Source organism: Dufourea novaeangliae, unplaced genomic scaffold (assembly GCF_001272555.1).
Source record: "Dufourea novaeangliae isolate 0120121106 unplaced genomic scaffold, ASM127255v1 scaffold547, whole genome shotgun sequence".
In the NCBI taxonomy this organism is placed as follows: domain Eukaryota; kingdom Metazoa; phylum Arthropoda; class Insecta; order Hymenoptera; family Halictidae; genus Dufourea; species Dufourea novaeangliae.
Window position 1 is genome coordinate 70,165 of NW_015374427.1, and position 19,206 is coordinate 89,370.

At 36.3% G+C, this 19,206-nt stretch overlaps 2 protein-coding genes across 8 annotated transcripts in view; one reads left to right on the plus strand and one right to left on the minus strand.

Annotated features, from left to right (window-relative positions):
* LOC107193051 (myosin heavy chain, muscle) overlaps window positions 1-4,564 on the plus strand; it is a 51,576-nt gene extending 47,012 nt beyond the window's left edge. For 6 of the 7 annotated variants that reach the window (XM_015582429.1, XM_015582427.1, XM_015582430.1 and 3 more), the window contains exons 24-26: window positions 219-563; window positions 718-966; window positions 3,696-4,564. In XM_015582429.1, coding sequence (XP_015437915.1) covers window positions 219-563; window positions 718-966; window positions 3,696-3,779 — 678 coding nt within the window. In that variant the 3' untranslated portion in view covers window positions 3,780-4,564. Of the gene's footprint in view, window positions 1-218; window positions 564-717; window positions 967-1,626; window positions 1,692-3,695 lie in introns of all 7 variants that reach the window. The other variant, XM_015582433.1, reaches the window with a different exon arrangement.
* A 1,414-nt stretch (window positions 4,565-5,978) lies between these two features.
* Window positions 5,979-18,714, minus strand: LOC107193050 (cytochrome b5-related protein-like). The gene is made up of 6 exons (XM_015582426.1): window positions 18,621-18,714; window positions 16,674-16,923; window positions 13,573-13,840; window positions 12,052-12,343; window positions 8,168-8,383; window positions 5,979-6,572 (listed from the first exon to the last, which is right to left on the minus strand). Exons 2-6 carry the CDS (start codon window positions 16,902-16,904, stop codon window positions 6,296-6,298), a joined length of 1,284 nt encoding a protein of 427 aa, XP_015437912.1. The 5' UTR covers window positions 16,905-16,923; window positions 18,621-18,714; the 3' UTR covers window positions 5,979-6,295.
* Window positions 18,715-19,206: the final 492 nt, after the last annotated feature.

The window sequence follows — 19,206 nt, forward strand, 5'->3', positions numbered from 1 at the left end:
CGTCTTCCCCAATCTTTCCATGTCAATACTTATATTTATTCTTTTTCTTTCTAACGACATGAATTTGTCAATTTCCCCGTTTAGTAGTCAGAGTATTAAAGCGGGAAAATTAAATTTTATCTACGAATCATACGCTCGACAAGACGATATTGTTCCATGCGTGATCATAAAGTAAGGTTTTAATAGAATTCATAATATGTGATTTTATTTTTTTTTAGTCTGACCTGGATGAACTTTTGAACGAGGCGAAGAACTCCGAAGAAAAGGCGAAGAAAGCAATGGTTGATGCAGCTAGATTGGCCGATGAACTCCGAGCTGAACAAGATCACGCTCAAACCCAGGAGAAATTGCGTAAGGCTCTAGAAACACAAATCAAGGAGCTCCAGGTACGTCTGGATGAAGCCGAAGCAAATGCCCTGAAAGGCGGCAAGAAGGCAATTCAGAAACTTGAACAACGCGTCCGTGAACTAGAGAACGAATTGGATGGAGAACAGAGGAGACACGCTGATGCCCAGAAGAACCTGCGCAAGTCCGAACGCCGCATCAAAGAACTGAGCTTCCAGGCATGTATTTCATTAATATATTCCCACTAAATACATTCTAAACCTGTATGATTATGGTTACTAAGACCGACAGCGTAGACCAGGTCTATAATATGAATTTCACTTAACTTTTGTGATAATTTGTAATAATGATGACTATATTCGTAACGTTTAGGCCGATGAAGACCGTAAGAATCACGAACGCATGCAAGATCTCGTTGACAAACTTCAGCAGAAGATCAAGACATACAAGAGGCAAATTGAGGAGGCTGAAGAAATAGCTGCTCTGAATCTTGCTAAGTTCCGCAAAGCACAACAGGAACTCGAGGAAGCGGAAGAAAGGGCAGATCTTGCCGAACAGGCAATCACTAAGTTCCGTACCAAAGGACGTGGAGGAAGTGCCGCGCGCGGATTGAGCCCAGCGGTAAGCTGAACACAAAATTATTAAATACAAGAGAATATCTTATAAATCCAGCATTTAATCTTTCATCAAAGACAGAGATAATTCATGCCGTACCGAGGTTCATATCGGTCGTTTTCAATTGGTTTCGTTGAAATATTTGTAATCTATAGAAAATATTCCAACTAATAATTTCATTTACTTCAAAATTAAAACATACAGAGTCTGAAGGTAATCTCATTGAAAATTTAAAAAATTCAACATTCGTTATTGTGTATGACAATTCTGAAATTTAGATGTTCAATCCTTTATGAAGCTTCATTTCTTTTTAATAAATTCTACCGCTATAAACTGCGAAAGGTAAGAAAATATAGAGGTACAGAATTTCTGCTGATTTATCTGATATTACGCCGTAAACAACTTCCAAAGAAAAAGAGGATGTTATTGGAATATGCATTATGATAAGCGTGATATTTTGTTCGTTTTCGCACCACAAGGATTCCCCTAACTTATCAAATTGTGGCGCACCGTACTTTATACATTTACCCCATACAAGTGAAACAGTTCGAAGGGTTTGAAAATGATGATAATAAGTACCGAACACGTAGATGTCGTGTACCGCGCATTCGAAACGACATTGTGGTAAAGGATCTCTAATTGAAAAATCTCTGTGTCCCTGTATAGCCGCAACAGAAGGCCCGCAAGGCGGCGCCTTCCGCAATGGAGTAAAGAACATCGCGCCGGTCCATGTAAGTTCGTGCACGTGTCAAAAGCACATGTGTGTGTCAAGTGAAAACAGAGCACAACAATCAAAACAATTTTATACAAAGAAAACTGTCACGAACCCCAATCTACCGATCGTCTATGCCTTATTTTTGAACCTGTGTGATAAGCTCGTAACACGTCTCGAAGCAAAAACTTTACAAATATAAAGCTTCGCCCTTGTCATTAATTATTAGTTTTGGTATCACCTGTCCCAACAGATTCACGATAATTTATAAACAACTCCTTGTCTATGGTATTTAGATGCGCAATTGCTTGACTAGTGGAACGTTACATACGTAAACGCGTGCACAACGCACACATAGGTACACTTGTATTGGAATATTACCGTAGAGGAGACTATGCCAAATTATAAACTTTAATTTTCTTTGTCGAGACATTCCTTTTTATTGACTTTAACTGTTTTTGCTTTGTTTTGTTAAATTAAGCAGAAGTAAAGGATGCACATAACGGAGGTATTAACACCATCGATTAATTCGGTACCCATTGTTGTTTTTCGTGTGTAAGGCCAATTATGTCCGATAAATGCACAAACGCAAAAAAAAAAGGACACACAGAACGTGTCACTTAATTCCCATAAATATCGTTCCTTTCTATCTGTGAAACATATCATTAGATCCTTATTAGAGATGGGATTAAGAGTACATAAATCATATAGTAGTTAAAGAACGTCAAAGATGTGCAAGTTGTATAATGTTGTTACAGAAATGTTAGTGACATCACGTTTTACATTAATTCCTATACTATTGATCGCTTAATAAAGTTTTCTAACAAGTTACGTCCACAAGCGTTGACATTTGCATGTACAGTAATCTTCGAGTCAATATTGTTTTTGTAGTATGATTTTCTTAGACCATACATGTTGTCAAGCATAAACATACTGTATACATTATTTTCTAGACTTTCGAAACCTCTTCGCAGCCACTGATAAGAGAGATTATGTTGGTGTCAGACCCCGATTTTTTAGTAACTTTGCAGATGAGAAAGAGACCTCGAGTTATTGTCTGTGCTGCAATAAATTTCGGTGGAAGTTCATATCTAGAGTAGGAAAATACCCCTCGTACACATACCTGCGTAAACAACATTTCAAGTTTTTCTTTGCCTTAAAAATATTCTACCCCTTTACTTACATTTAAATAGTATTACTGAACTCTATAGCAGAAATATTTACGAAAATTATCATACTCATTCTTTAAGAATCGTTACGAAGAATTTTTAAAATTAGAAAAATTTATTTCGCTCAGAATATACTTGGGGAAGTTTTTTTTTACGATTATTACGGGACAGGTAGGATAATTTTCGTAAATATTTTTGCTACTGAATTTATTAATACCATTTAATCATAAGTAAAGGGATCGAATATTTTTAAAAACAAGGAAAGCTTTAAATATTGTTTACACCGGTATGTATCCAGGGGGTGTTTTCTTACCCTAAATATGAATTTCCGCCGAAACTTAATGTAGCACAATTAGTAATTCAAGACCCTCTACTCGTCTGCAAAATTACAAAAAAAATCTGGTTGACACCAACCTGACCCCTTTGTGAAAATGTGGAAGCACCTTTTGCGTTAAGCTGCATACCAAGTATCTCTTTGGACTGTAGTAATCGAAACACTTACCGTGAAACATATTATTCGATCCTGATAAACAGACAGATATTAATGATTGTCAAATAACAAAAAAGCAACTGAATGAATTGAAATTCATGAATACGCATAAGACTTGATCCCATCACTAAACCACGAACGATGTTCATATCAGAACCTGGCACTGCTTGGAAATATTCTAAAACGTTTTTCTAAACACGTTTTTATCACTACTGTTCGATTCATTCGACTTTTCAAGATCCTCTCACTGTCTACCATGGAAATAGATATCACCGTCAAGCTTTTACACCAATTTTTGGCCCATCTCAAATAAATCTCCGTTGAAACTGGTTCGGAGACTAACAGGTATTTGTTTATTTTTCAGCCACATCGATCTGCGTTCAAACCCCAATTGGATGGTTCCGCATTCCCGCCACGCTTCGACCTGCAGCCCGATGGTGAACTGTAAAGATCGACGCGACCAACTTACCCGTTAGAGACTCGATCGTTATAGCTTAACAAACGAAGGGATTAATCGCAACGAGCGAACTTTCATCGTGTCATCTCGCTATGTAACTCACTTCATCATCTTCACACCTACACACGCCTGCACACTGACGTACAATGGTACACTCAGGTTCTTTACTTTCATCGACACGAGAATGTCCGTGCTTGGTCACTTTGCCAGTTTTAAAAAAAGGAAAAGTAACGAGAAACGAAATTCCTCGTTTGAACATTGGCATCTACTACATAAATTATTGGGCAAAACACAGGGGAAACGTGGGGAGGAAAGATAATCTTAATCTTCACCACTCGCGCTGACGGTCGAGGAAAGAGAGAATGAAAGAATGAGAGTGGGAGAGCAAGAGAGAAAACGAGAGAAAGGAAAATGCGAGCGGTCGAGATAAGAAGCGATAAGAACCAGTCAGAAATGTGAATGTATTATGAACACATGACAGAAAAGAAAATATGTGCATACTGGCATACGCGCGAATCAGGCGGACGTATCAGTACTCGTAAAAAAAGTATATCCACTACAAAGAGGAAGAAAATAAACGAACGAGATTACACGTTATGAGAAGCTGAACAACGAATAAATGTAACGCTAGTCGCGGATTTGCACGGCGGCGCGCATACTATACATGTCATCCAAATGATAATCCTATCCTTATAAACTTAATTGTAATTTGTAAAGAGAGCCGAAATATGTATTTATTAAAGTAAATAAGCAATAAATAAAGTTAAGAACTAAAACTAAGACTTGTTCGTTTAGTAGAATTGGTTTTCATCTGTGCACGGAAGTACATTTATATTATGTCATTAGTTGAAAATCTGTCATTGTAGCTACAGTTAATTTAATTATTACAAATACTATAAAGTTGAAATAGTTACAGCAAGTGGAAGGTATAACGCTTTTGCGGTTTCTGAACGGTTTACTGCATTGCACTAACGTTTCCGAACAGTTTGTCGTTCTATTACATTGTCATGCAGAACATTAGTTGTACAGTTCTAACTGTTGAGGCTTTCAGGTGTAAACCGTGTCTTCGTAGAATTGTTTTCCCAACGTTTCGCAAGCATTGCAGCTAGCTCCATCAGGCGGTCAAACGACACACTGATACTGGTGTGTGCCTTGCGGTGCTTCTCTAATATACTGGAGTTTCCTCATGTTCCTACTTACAACAAAACGGTTTCTTTAAAAAGTAAAATAAATGGCACAATATTCAGAATCATGCATCCAGAAGATAAACAGTCCACCTCCAACAATAACGAAAATCAGAACACAACCTTTCTACCACATATACAAAGCACTACCGACTGCATCAGCAGAATACTTAAGAAACACAAAATAAAAACCATGTTTATTACACACGCCAAAATCAAGCAAATACTTACCTATCCCGAAGATCCGTAACCGCAGCTTTCATCGGCGAGGTTTTACAAAATACCTTGCTCGTGCGAAAAAGTTTATATTGGCGAAACTGGGAGGACTGTGAGCACACGACTCAAGGATTATGAGCGATGCGCCAAATTAGGGTACATTCAATCAGCTGTTGCGGAACATCAGAAAACAACAGGACACCAAATCAGGACACTACCTTTCAATGAAACTAAAGTTATAGCAAAAAGACCAAAGGTTATTTTCCTAGAAAATACCGGGAAACGTTGGAAATACTGAAAGACTCTAATAATATCAACAAGGATATAGAACACCACCTGAACCAGTACCATTCTCGATACTGCATTCCCTGGCACTGAAATTCTAAAGCCTATTTGAATACCTTAAAGAAGCAAAACTCTACGAAATTCTGTGTTAATGACCACCAACTAATGTTCGAATCAGATATTTGAGACTTTCACGGCCTGGTATCATACAGGTCTCACTGTTGTGGGTTTCGAGTGTAAGCCATGTCCTTTTGGAATTATTTTCCCACCGTTTCGCAAGCATTGCAGCTAACTTCGTCATATAATGGTTAACCTCCGCTCATCGGCTGTGCCGGATCATTTTGACCCAACCATTGCAACATTTGAAGGTGTGAAATCAGTCCATATTGCGGTAACGAATACTATACCGCATCTGTTATATTTGAGTAGAAATAGTGCTTTATACTTGAAATTACTTAAAATTTTTGTTCACTTTGACAAAAAATATAAAATCAGCAATTCCTGCTAAATCATGTTCTCAATGTTATATTTGCATCGGCGATAGTAATATGTGTGCTACGCTATTGCAAATGTATGAAAAAAAAGGTTGTAAAACACACAACAAATAAAACTATCACGTGTACAAATTGTATTATAACACAATGAATATTGTTTCTCCTGCTATCAATACTCATATACTACTTGAAAAGATATGTTAAAAACTAATCAGAGACACATTTTATACGAATTCATTACACAATATGACAAATAATCTAACATTCAAGATTCGTCTTAATTCTCGAGCACCCGTTGTCTGAAAATCGATCGCAAACTATCTTTGCTTCATCTGTGATTCTTTTTCGGCTCAGTACGTAGTAACTGTTTAAATTGACCCTTTACGAGTTCCCATTGTGTCCACTTCTCTGTAGAGACTCCAAATTCTTTACAAGTTTGTTCGAAGGCATTTACACACAGAGGCAAATAAGAATGGTCCACTGTTGGCAATAGATGGTGGAGACCATGTAAACCAAAATTAGTCAATACAAGGAAATCGGAGTCATCGATCACTTTTCGTTCCCTCACGGCGTCTAATTCCAGCAAACCCCAATCAAGATCGTCTCTAAAAAGAAACATTTAAATTACTGTATAGTTTTATGTTATAATGTACCAAATACATTATTGTATCGGTTAGTGCACTTAGCAACAGCAAAAGAATTAAGAGCAAGAAACACGTTGTATACTTACACAGATAAAAAATTTGGTCAAATTAAGAAAATTAAATAAACAGTTTTTTAATTATATTTGTTCTGTGCTACTCCGCTTCGCAATTATGGTAGTGTCTTTAATAATTTAATTTCACTTTACGTTCATACTATATGTACTCTATCAGCTTCCGTTTTTGAAAGACATGAGTTTTTGTAAAAACGCACGATTTTGGACAAGAATGACGTGTTCCGTGAAAACTAAACACGCTGGAAAGTTCAATTTTTCTTTAAAAGATAGAGGAGGGTTTCCCCAATACTGAGTGTATACATTATTAACTCCTGTGGTTTGAATAGTTTTAAATGATCCGTTATTCGTCAGTCCGTCCTACTTTGCACTAGTGAGAGTCGCGATGATGATGTCCAGTCATTGATTGGATGAGTGATATCCGTCGAATCTGACACCGACCTGAGCGACCCTAAATATTCCCGACTGCCCTTCCTGTTCCTTGTCAGACTTCCGTAAATAATTTCCGCAGTCCGTACCCATCCGCGTGCCGTCGAAACCGCGTGTCCAGTCATTAGCCGCGCGAAAATTTACTAATAACACCTTTCTCAAGCTTTCTCTCCGCTTTCCTCTCTCATTTCCCTTATCTCTTCTCTTTATATTACATTTCCCTTACTAGTTCTAGTAATATATTTCGATTTTTACCATCTCCACTATTTCTTTCTGATGACCTGACCGTCATTAGGCCTTCTTAAAACACCTCCGCCCCGTCTGAATTATTCAAGTACGTCCGCTCGTCCTAAAGTTTCGTACAAACTGGGCATCCCGGACATGAAACGTCAATACGTCATTTTTGCTCAATCATGCATTTTTACAAAATCTTGTGTTTTTCAAAAATTGAGATAAAGAAATTCTGCTGCTGGATTCGTGGTTGGGACAAGAAAGTCTACGATGATTGCCAAATGGATATTGCAGATCAGAAAAAAAGTTTTAATTCGACAGTGTTATTGTTAGGTTGTTCGGAAAGTTCGTAGGATTTTAGGCCCAATTTTTTCATTATCTCTCCATTGATGAAGAGAAACATCGTTTGATATGGTGAGCAGGTAGTATCTCTTAGGTGTATGTTTGGAATATATTTACTGTGCATGTTATTCATTTTCCATTTTATATTCTGCGGAAAATATAGCCGAGTAACTATGAACGTTCAAGAAATGCATTTTTGTTACGTTCTCTCAAACGTGTAAATAAACTACACCATTTCGATTGAGAAATGTTATACCATCTACTCTACTTATCAGACTTTCCCCGTTAGATGTGTATTGATTTTATTCGCTGAAATATTCTGTATATGAAAAAAACATCAAAACAATTCATCTAGAAGTCAATAATCCAAAAAATGGAAAGATATTGTTAGAAGAATTGAAAACTAAAAATACGATATACAATTCAGCTTCGAAAACTTTACGGACATTCCGAACAACTCAATACATTGTAATATAAACAAACCTGCTTGTATCACCATCGTGGAAAATGTCCGGATGATGATGTGCGGCATTAAATCCAATAAAGGAAAATACAAAACTGCTTGACATGATAATCAACAACCAGAACTTTAAAGCAAAGAGAACACTCGGTGCCAACGAAGTCATCAACACGGGAAGTAAAAATGGCACTGCATCACGGAATTCGAATTTACCATATTCAAAGATTACAGAATAATATCTAAAACAGACACAGTTTATTGGTATTGGTTAAGTCGTGGTGTCATTTTAGCGAACGCATCTTTTATTGTTTCCATCGCGTATACCCTACATTAGACTACATTACTTCGACTTATTTTATTCCCGTTTAATGTGATTGATAAAATCCAACCAAATGTCTATTCACATAGTGCAATTTCACTTTTACTACGATTTTAATTAAAAAACAATTGGTAAACTTGTTGAAGTTATTATATTTTTTTTTCACCGATAGAATGAAAACATTACTAGAAATAGTTCAAATAAAATCTTATTTTATATAGAATGTTTATCCTGGTATTACCTCAAATCACTGTATAGTTTACGTATAAATTAATGTTCATATTTTTATGAAGAACAAAAGCCATAACTATACCAGACATGGTCATATGTTACTCCCGAGCCCGAATCCCTCTCCAGAGGGTACCCCCACTATGGAGCTTAAATTGCCACGCTCGAACTTCGAACCTTCCAACACGGCTGAAGCATGACAGCCTGAGCCCCATGGTGGGGATAACCCCCGAAGGGGAATAAGGGATTGGGAGTAATGCCACAGACGAGATATAAGAATAGACCTAACATCTTATGGGACTCGGTGTCCCACGAAAATCACGCTGGTTCGAGCGCACCTCTACATAAAAGTTTCCGATTTTGAGGAACTACGTCCGACACTGTGATGATGCACAGCACACACACACACACACATGACTGCATATAGCGATACACACATACATTATTGTCCCAGTTTCGCTAACAAGGACTGGAATACTGAAATGGTACGGAGGCTTCTAACGCTCCCGAAGTATGGGACAGAAAATTACATTGCATGTTAGGTCTATCTTTATATCTCGTCTGTGGTAATGCCTAGTTTACCCCTAGTGATTAGCGATTAATGAGCACGTGGTCACCCGGGAGTGGGGGTTTCGGTACCCTCAGCAAGGCAATATAATGCCTAGCCTTCACAAGGACCTGAGGTCCAGGATAGTGATGGGCACCATCGACTAAATTAAACTATCGACTAATGATTATTTAGTCGCAACATACTATCGACTAATGATTATTTAGTCGCAACATACTATCGACTATTTAGTCGATAGTTTTTAGTCGACTGAAATTTTGCTTTATAGGTTATGTATAGATTATGTCATCAATTTTTCAGCACCATTGGTGTATTTACCTTTTTGAAATGTATTAGTTCATGGATAGAATTTCAAAAATATAAGTGGTAAACAAATTTTTTTAAACAATTACTAATATTCGATTTTTTGTAAGCTATTTAATATTGACACTTAAAAAATTAACTGCTCTAAATTTTGTATGAAAATCAATTAGATTATAAGTATTAATTTGCACAGTTCTTGGTAATGCATAAAAAAATATATGGAAAAATTACAATTCGTTTGCATCGCGAAGAAAATAATCAAGATCCAATCAATAGCTCGATAGTTCAAGCGAGTCGCTTGAAGCGACTAAATTTAATCGACTAAAGTAGTCGCTTCAAGTGACTAATATTAGTCGCCTGAAAGTAGTCGCTTCAAGCGACTAATATTATTCGCCTGAAGTTAGTCGCTTCAAGCGACTAAAGTAGTCGATGATTGAAAAAATTAGTCGACTGAAATTAGTCGTTGGTTACTATCGACTTAGTCGATAGTTTTTAGTCGATGGTGCCCATCACTAGTCCAGGGGTGGCATTATCCGGAGTATCTTAACGCCGACGCTTTTCACCCATCCCAACTTTTTAAGGCCCGGGCCATATGGAGGGTCGCATGTACTTATCAGGGGACTGACAGTCTTTAGGATCGTCCCTCCTTATAGCCGTGACTCAATAGTCAAATTTGTAAAACAATAAATTGTTCATATTTTTGCCTTGGAAAAATAACTTAACGTATAAAGTAATATGTATATTCACAGCGGTAGCGAATATTTCGCAGCGATAGATTCACAACAATTTTAAATGCATGGCGTCTTATGAGACTGTTCACACCAATGCGAAAAATTTCCGCAAAAATTTATGTATAAAAAATCTATCATCGCAAAACATTCGCTGCCGCTGCGAATATTTCGCGTTGGAACAAAAAATTAGTTATAAAGAAAGATCATTTACGATGAAAATGAAAAACGTCAAGGTCGTATCTTTAATGGTTGCGACGATAAAAATTTCTTTATAAAGGTAGTTTTTATAAAAATTAGTAAAAATGCTAAATTTGAGCGTCTGTGTTTTTTAAACAGTTTTGAAACTAGCGAAATGATGACTTAAACCCCCCGCCCCGATTTCATGTAGACTATACTATATTTCAAATTCAGCAAAATTCCAAACATTGTGTACAAAAGTGATCCGCCTGCACGTCAATCAAATCTGTTAATTTTGGCTTGACAAACCAACCTTTCGGTTTGATATGTAACCTCGCGAAGTTTGAATCAGATGTGCAATATAGTTGAACGTAATAGGGAAAAAGTAAGGTAGCATATTACTAATAAAATATATTTTTAACGATTGATTCAAATGTCGCGTGATTACACATTAAACCGAGAGGTTCGTTTGGCATGTCAAAATTGACAGATTGGAGCGTCCGTGTAAATGGATCTTTTGCCGGGAGAATACATGTGAATGCACCTAATGACCCCTATAACGGCCAACTCTAGTACAGGCCGGAACACGCTGTCATCAGTCCTATGAGCAGTAAGGAGGAACCGGTCACGTTACCTACTTTGAGGATTTACTGTGATCAACTGTGATTATGTAAGTGCAATTTATATGCGTAGTTTTTTTAACTGTAATTATTTTAAGTATTATAAATAATAACTAGAATATTGCGTTCACACTGGGCGAGTACACGTTAGATGTAAACTACATATGCATAATTCGTGAGCATGCCTGATCTATGCGATACTAAACTTTTAAGTGATTCGTGGTAAAACCAGAATAAACTAAAGGTGCCTAATCTTTACTGGACGTACAGTGATATGAGGACCTTACCTTTAAACACGAATTATTATCAAGCACTGCACACAACAAGTCTCCATTTAAATCAAGGATTGAGTGCAATTTGTGTCTACGAATTTAGATTTAGGTTCTATGTATTGTATTATGTTTCCGATATTCGAATGATTGTTTGTCAACCGCGATTAGTAGACTGCATATAACCAACATTGCCAATTACGTGAGACAAAAATTGTAATCTTATAGTACTGTGCATCTCTAAATTATTTGATTATTGAACTCTTTTTGTAACTGTTTCATTATTCTACCTTAGTAAACAATATGGTCGCAAGTATTGCGCATACTTTTATGAATTTTATTTGGATGCTAGCAAAATTAGCATCTATCGTATACACTTCTAGGTTTTTCCAAAAGAGATTCTCATCTTCCATACATCTGGAGCGTTATCTATGAAATAAAATATTCTCTAATCGAGAAACGGTAATTTATAAAATTTGAAAAATAAATATAATTTAAAAAGCGCGTAGAATAGAATATATTACTTTATATTTGCTTGACTGAAGACTATTGATCATCATGGTACAAATTTTGATTAAATGAAAATCATAGTTTTCAATCTACAGTGTTTTTCTATTGACCAATAGAAATGGAAGTTTTATCTTGTGTACGACCTGATAAAATGTAGCAAAGATAAATAATACTATTCGAACCTTTTAATCAATTGACCGTAGAATAATGCTGACCAAAGCAGGGGGCTCAGAAGTTGACTGATAATACCTTTAATCATACTTTTTCTCTTGTCCGGGAGCCATTGAAACAAAGGTTCTGTTACGTACATTTCATAGTCCCAGAGAGTATTCGGATAAGTATGATGACTCATTACATGCGTTATTCGCCATTCTTTCGACGACATTGTACTTAGATCAAAATAATACATTCGAAAATTATCCCTCATATGAAAATAATTATGAGCGGTTATTGCTGTCCACGCAAGAAAAATTCCTGAAAATAATACTATTTTAATAAAATTACATTTCACTGATATTAGGAGGCAATGGAAATAAATATGCTTATGACAGGTCGTGCATTTAACAGTAAACATGAAAAATATTCAGGTATGTAAGATAGTTTTCGACACCAGACCAAATTTTGGGCTTTCTGTAGATAAAAAATTATAAAAGGACAGAAAGGCTGTCGAAATGACTGCCGAACGAAATACATATTTAAATCGTTATGGTTTTTAAGGGGAAAACCACTTTAGCGGTCCGAAAACATAGTGTCACTTTGTCCATTTTTTGTGAATAAATGATTCGTTAAAAACTTTTTTTGTTATAAACAATTTTTCACGAAATTTTTTTTGCTGAGAATAAAACACAATTGTATTTGAAAATATCCAGACGTATTTCTGTAGCCAATATCATGTAGATCATGAAAAATTTTGGGTCTAAATCTACAATACCTACTTATGTTATAAGCCCCGGAGCACCATCTAGAAAAAACCATAAAAGTAAAATCCCTTTAGCCCTTGCGGTGCGGCATACTTTTGACGAATGGTTTATGGCACTACTACTACCACTTATTACTTAGAGGCCAATTCATAAAATGTGTATACACACTCATAGCACCGAATGGGTTGAACAGATTTTTTATTGAGTCGATTATTATTCAGAAAAAATTGTTATAGTGATACTATGTTTTCGAATCACTGAAATAAAACCCCTTAACTGGTCTATAATTTTCCAAGTAACTTGTTTTGCAGAGAATTTATAGAAATACACATATATGACTGGAATATTTATATGTACAGTTAGTATTGATTTTCACTTTGTTTTTAATGATTACACTATTTTCTATATACCTATCATATGAGAGCTAATTAACTAAAAAAAAGAAATTCATAAAAATGACAGACAATACTTATTTAGTCGCATGAAATGTGCTATTTTTAGAATACAATAAATTGCACGTCATAGATATATTTTGATCAATTTTCACAATAATTGGTTTCGTCGGACTTGGACTGCACAAAATTCACGCAAGTGAGCGACAATATTCCATTAAAATTATAACATATAAAACTGTATCAACATTTGTTTTTATTATATTCAATTTTACCTATACATTTATAAATGGTAGCAATTGGTAAATACATACTCTTCCTTCTAGTGATATTCTATAGTAATTAATTTATTAATTCTTAACTAATATTAATTGTGACATTCTGTACTTACCAGCGGGAATGATGACTACATAAGATTGCAAAAAAACTGCAGCTAGACTAAGAATAATTGTAGTAGTAACGAGCAAGTCGGCAATAGCATTCGACTTCTTCGAAGGCCGATGAAAATCGACGTGTTTGAGTGCTTCCAGTGCACGTTTTTTAAACGTATGAAAGAATCCATCCGGTTTGAATGTTAATGGCACCGACCGTGAAGAAACTGCCTTCCTTATAAAATATTTGGGTAGAAGTTTTGTGGCCGTATCAGTCAAATGGTGCGACTAGAAGGAACATGTCATTTAAAATTGAATCAATTAAATTGCATAAATTACATTTTACAGGAATAAAAAGTACAGGTAGTGTAGTCACGGTGATTTTATCAATCAGCTTCAATATTAATTAATAATTTACGAAACACTCGTTCCGTTATCAATGTGATTTTTGACTTACAGCTTCCTCAACAGTTTTTCTAGATTCTCTAAGAATTTGTTGAAAAACCTAAAAGATTGTTTTAAACTTCTAAGAGCTCTGAAGCCACCCATAGACGATATAATTTGTTGTACTATTGATATTACAACATCCTTATGTATGTTGCTCCTACCGTTTGAACGACAGTTCCAACCGTCGAAGCACGTCGAAGTGATATATGTCGTACGACTTTTCTGGGTTTGTACTTGGTGCTACTTTTACTGCTGTTAGATAAACCTTAGTAAGCGCTGACAATGACGCATATCATTCTATTATTATTCTGAATGTGTGCGACATCGTGCTAAATATCTGATATTAAGTAAGTTCTGACTCAAGGTTCAGTGTTCGATGAGTGGCAGAAGGACATAAGAACTCTTTGGATAGAATTTTCAGTGATGTTGGAATTCATATTATGTAGCTCTCACAGCGCTCCTTAGACCACTATTGAGGACTCGAGAGTACCAGATCTTGTACAGTGGAAGCTCGTTTATTGCAGCATAGGAACGACCCTAGTTTCTAACTAGGTCAGGGTTGGGGTAGACCCTAGATTCACATGGCGATGGATTCATGTATGGTCCATCGCAGCTCCCGGGGGAGGTGATCGCCGAACCCGACCACGTCTCTCCTTGAGGTCGGCTAGAACGGCCTCCCCATGTATCGCTATCGGAGTCCTGGGACTCCCTCCCTGTCCTTGACGGGGGGTGGTAATTTTGAAATGGGTAACCAGAGGAGGGGGGGTTCCTGAATTGTTCGGGACATAAGCAGGTAACTGGATAAGGGGTTGAAATAGGCGATACAGCTCTCTCTCGATGATGGAAAGTACACAAGCACGATGATTCCACCCCTGGTCTGTACCGAGTCTGTACTCGGTCTGTGGGTGAAGCAAAGAGTGAGCTGGTACTCACTTTGGAGACGAAGGATCGGTTGCCCCGACGACCATACTCCTTTAACTAATTTTATTAGGTAGGGATGGGACGATCCTAGTGACTCTCCGCCCCCCGCGCGAGTACTTCCCCTGCCTCCATGTGGCCCGGGCCTAAAAAAGTTGGTCGGGTTGGAAAACCGGGGGAAAGAATATCCCCGGGTAATGCCCACCGCAGCCCTATGGCAGAGCTGTGTGATATCTACCGACTTTACGTCACAGATGGGCCTTGGGAGGGAGTAGCGAAACTCCCTCCTCCCGGGAGAAACGAGCCAAACTAAACTAAACTAAACTAGGGTAGATCCTAAGTTCCAGGAACCCCAAGACGCCCTTAGAAAAAGAGAGAAAATGTCCTCTTTCTATTATCGCGCCAAATTTCGCTACACCCACACCAACAGACACGACCAATCACACTCAAACACACCCTCTCCACTACACAACGCATTCAATATAAAAGACAAAACCCATGCAGTCCACAAAGAAACTCAACATCCAACACGTTAACATCACGATCAGTATTTGTTAGAAACTGCAGGTTATAATTATTACCGGTTTCGGCAGTATACCCGGTATCTACCGCTCAAAGTCGTTATTCGATTATGATTCCTCGTACAAATACGACGAGGAGAAAACATCGAGTATTTATTGTTCTTCTTTGACTTTGAACGGTAGAGACGAGTCACGTACGCGTTGCTATTCATGCAGGTAGGATAGCCTGCTACGAAAAGGAGAGCGAAAGAGAAGATAATATTTTCGGCTCACAGCGCCGGTCGGTATGAAAACACCGGTCGTCGGCCGTAACCGATTGGCGATGTACAGTTCGTTGGAAGAGATCGTTCTCATTTTGCATTCGATCTTTTGTAAACTGATAAGAGTTGTAATCGCGGGTATGTTAGCTGTTTGCTCAGACAAACGTTCTTTGTATTCCACATTCAGTAAAGTCTCACTGAGCAAAACAATCACGACTCACTGCCTCGTTAATAACCTATATCTACCCGAGTTCGGGAAACTGTTAGATCCGGGATTTTTATTATGAGTGCCGCGACGACGAGTTTCAATCCTCGACCTTTTTGAACGCGTGGGCTCTAACTCGGTCTAACAGTATTAGAACTCAGTATAATTTTACATATTGTAAAATAAAGAACTCGTTAGTACAGCACATACAGTAAATATTAATCATCTCTTCGATCCTCTACTCTGAGTATTAATTTACTCTGGAAGCGCGGCACATCCAACCGGTTAAACCTGACCGATCGTCAATTTGTGTCGCAACAGTTATTTTTTGCGATCAACTTCATGATGTTGTGATGCCATCAAAAGTCGCCCTGAATTCCTGTGAAAGGAACCTTATAATCCATATATTTGAAGATTGTTGAATCAATAGGGTTGCCAAGAGGTGTTAATTTTAAACAAATTGATAGAAAGTCTCCGAAAAAGAATTTTGGAGAGAAGACATGTTTTGAATTTGTTTTAAAAAATAGTGTTTTGTGTTAGACTTGGGCAACCCTGCCGTAACAATATTGTATTTCTACTTCTTTTGAAAATCAATCTGTGAAATACTGATCGATTGAGCCATTTTTCCCGCGTTTGCCTATTTTTAACATTTAGTAAATGTAATATATCGGACACATAATAGAAACTATAAGAAATGGTGATATTGTCGTCAATTAATATTATCACGATTGCACTGTAACTTATGCGCTTTAATAAAAACAAATAATTACCTCGAAAAGTTCTGTTATGTCAGTGCCTTTAGTAAGACGAATCCATTCTTCTCCTCCGGGATGATACTTAGAAAAAGCTTCCAGATCATATATGTTATTTCCGATCCTCCATAAACTTTCCGCACCATCTATTTTTCTTCTTGCTTCGAGAAACGCATACGGCGTGTGGAATGCGTCATTTCTTCCAGGAAGAGGTTCCAAACCTGATATCGAGCTTTCAATTTTCGCCATGATACCTTTCACCACACTTCTGCGAAATTGTATAATGCTTCAGTGCAACTTACAAGATAGGGTGATCCTCCCTTATTTTATAGTATAAACGTTCGTAAGAGTAATATCAGTTTTGATACGATAATTTCATAACACGCGATGAACTTATAAACTGAATTTTCGATTGAACCACGAAAAGATGACCTATTATATCAATTATTATCTCTACTATTTTTCTCCTATAATAATTGAATACCAACTAAACAGTTATGGCTTATTTAAATTGGCAAAATTAGCTGGTATTCATTTTACCGTAATAAATGAGTGAAACTGTCTTCGTATGAAATTGCGTTTTTTTGAATCATAGTTGTCATATGGAGCGTGCGTGAGCACAGAACAGTGATAATTCAGATAAACCATGTATCTCGTAAACATGACGCAACAGACTCGGTAAATATAAATTTTATGTGACAAATGAAAACCGTTATGAAATCAATAATAAGCTTTATCCACGTAGTAAATGTGAACTGTAATTAAAATGCATTAAATGAACATACATATACTTGTAACGCGTATCTAATCCACGACACTAATTCATTTATTCTAATTAGATTTATTATTTCTCATTGGATTCGATAAAATCTGACACTATCACTGGCTCGTGTAAAATAAAATATAATAAAGTAAAATAAAATAAAATCATTTACGTATATAAACTCATTTACATTTAGAAATATAATTACATTATATATAATTTTATATCGTTATATATTTAGTTATATAATACAAGAGGTTCCTCAATTACTTATCATCCACAAAAAACAATCCATATCAGTATGCAAGATAAGGCAAAATATAATGGTAGTAGAAAGTTGTTGCGTTCAAAATACATGGGCATATGTATGGACACAAACAGACTCTTCGTATTTGTGTGCATTCTGCCAAGTTTTGACATGAAAATATTTATTCAAATAGATTTAAAATTGTGATCACTGATAAATGGACAATTATCTTAATCGTGCTCTATTCGCTGTAAATATTTGGTTAAACACTTGGTATTTTTTCAGCAGTTTTAGCGTCAGTACAAAATTTCGTTCTCCATAGAAAAAATGTCATTTGAACATAATTATAAAATTATATCAGGATATCAGTTTCTGATCCTTAAAATTTCTCTACACTCTGCATCCCTTATATTTTCATGTTTTATAAATGAAACACTGTATCTAAAGCAGTAAATGTATTAGAATGTGTATTGATTTAAAGAGATTGCATAACTTTTTTCTTCACTAATAGTTTTCGTTATTTTTTTTGTTTACAAGTAGACTTAAATAGACTTTTGTATTCGGAATTGACATTATTGACCAGTGCATAACAGTTAAATGTCGTCACTTTAAGATGACGTTATCATTGATTAAATAAATACTATTCAAATAACGATAAGTGAGATGATTACAAAGGATACTATATTATATTTCACTTGAGTTCAGTAAATTTTTTTCAACCTGACTTATTTATTTATGTTAAATCTTACTAATACACCAACAAGTTATTCGACAAAGTTTCAGCTAGACTAGGAGCTTCATTGCACTGAAAAATTTAACAATTTAATTTGTTGCAATATTAATTTTTAAATAGCAAAGGGACCTGTTAACTAATATATGTGACATGTTCCTTAATTCCTAATAATGTTTCATATTTATTAAAAAACATCTTTAATTAAAACGTCTTTTAACATACCCTTATTAACGTATAAATTAAATGTCTCGATGCACTTGACACCATAAACGTAATTCTTCGTGTTTATAAAGTCCGTGAGGACTTCTTGAGTATGAACAGTAACTGATTGCGCAGCTGTTTTTTTTTCTGTTTTTATTAATGCATCATATTATGATGACAGAAATATACTTCTTCAATAATAAAGGCGACGTCATGCAATTTATACTAACTACTTCACTAAATAAATATAATTTCCGAGTAATAGCACCGTTAAGAAGTACATGTGACACCCACAACAAATTGAATGTTACCAGCGATGTATTTTCTTCTCTTTATATACCTACGTAAAACAGAATCTGAGCCAGGACGCACTTTGACCTAGTAACGATACCCCCACTCTAATAAAAAAAAATACAGAGTACGTTGCACCAGACATATCTACATTTCCGTCAATAGTTTTAACTTTTAACCAAACATTTTGATTAACACCACTATACAGTGATATCCGCGTATATGACCACGATTCTGTCTGCATAAATGGCCAGGTGCTACCCTCTCCAATTCCTGGACCTGCTGGCTTGAGGCTGATAAAGCCTCGGCGTTATCT

Coding starts and splice junctions, on each gene's coding strand:
- LOC107193050 (XM_015582426.1), bottom strand. CDS start 16,904: ATGGCGAAAATTGAAAGCTCGATATCAGGTTTGGAACCTCTTCCTGGA. Junction 8,384..12,051: donor TACGGTCAATTGATTAAAAG/GTTCGAATAGTA, acceptor TGTCTGTTTTAG/ATATTATTCTGTAATCTTTG. Junction 6,573..8,167: donor CACGATGGTGATACAAGCAG/GTTTGTTTATAT, acceptor GTTTCTTTTTAG/AGACGATCTTGATTGGGGTT.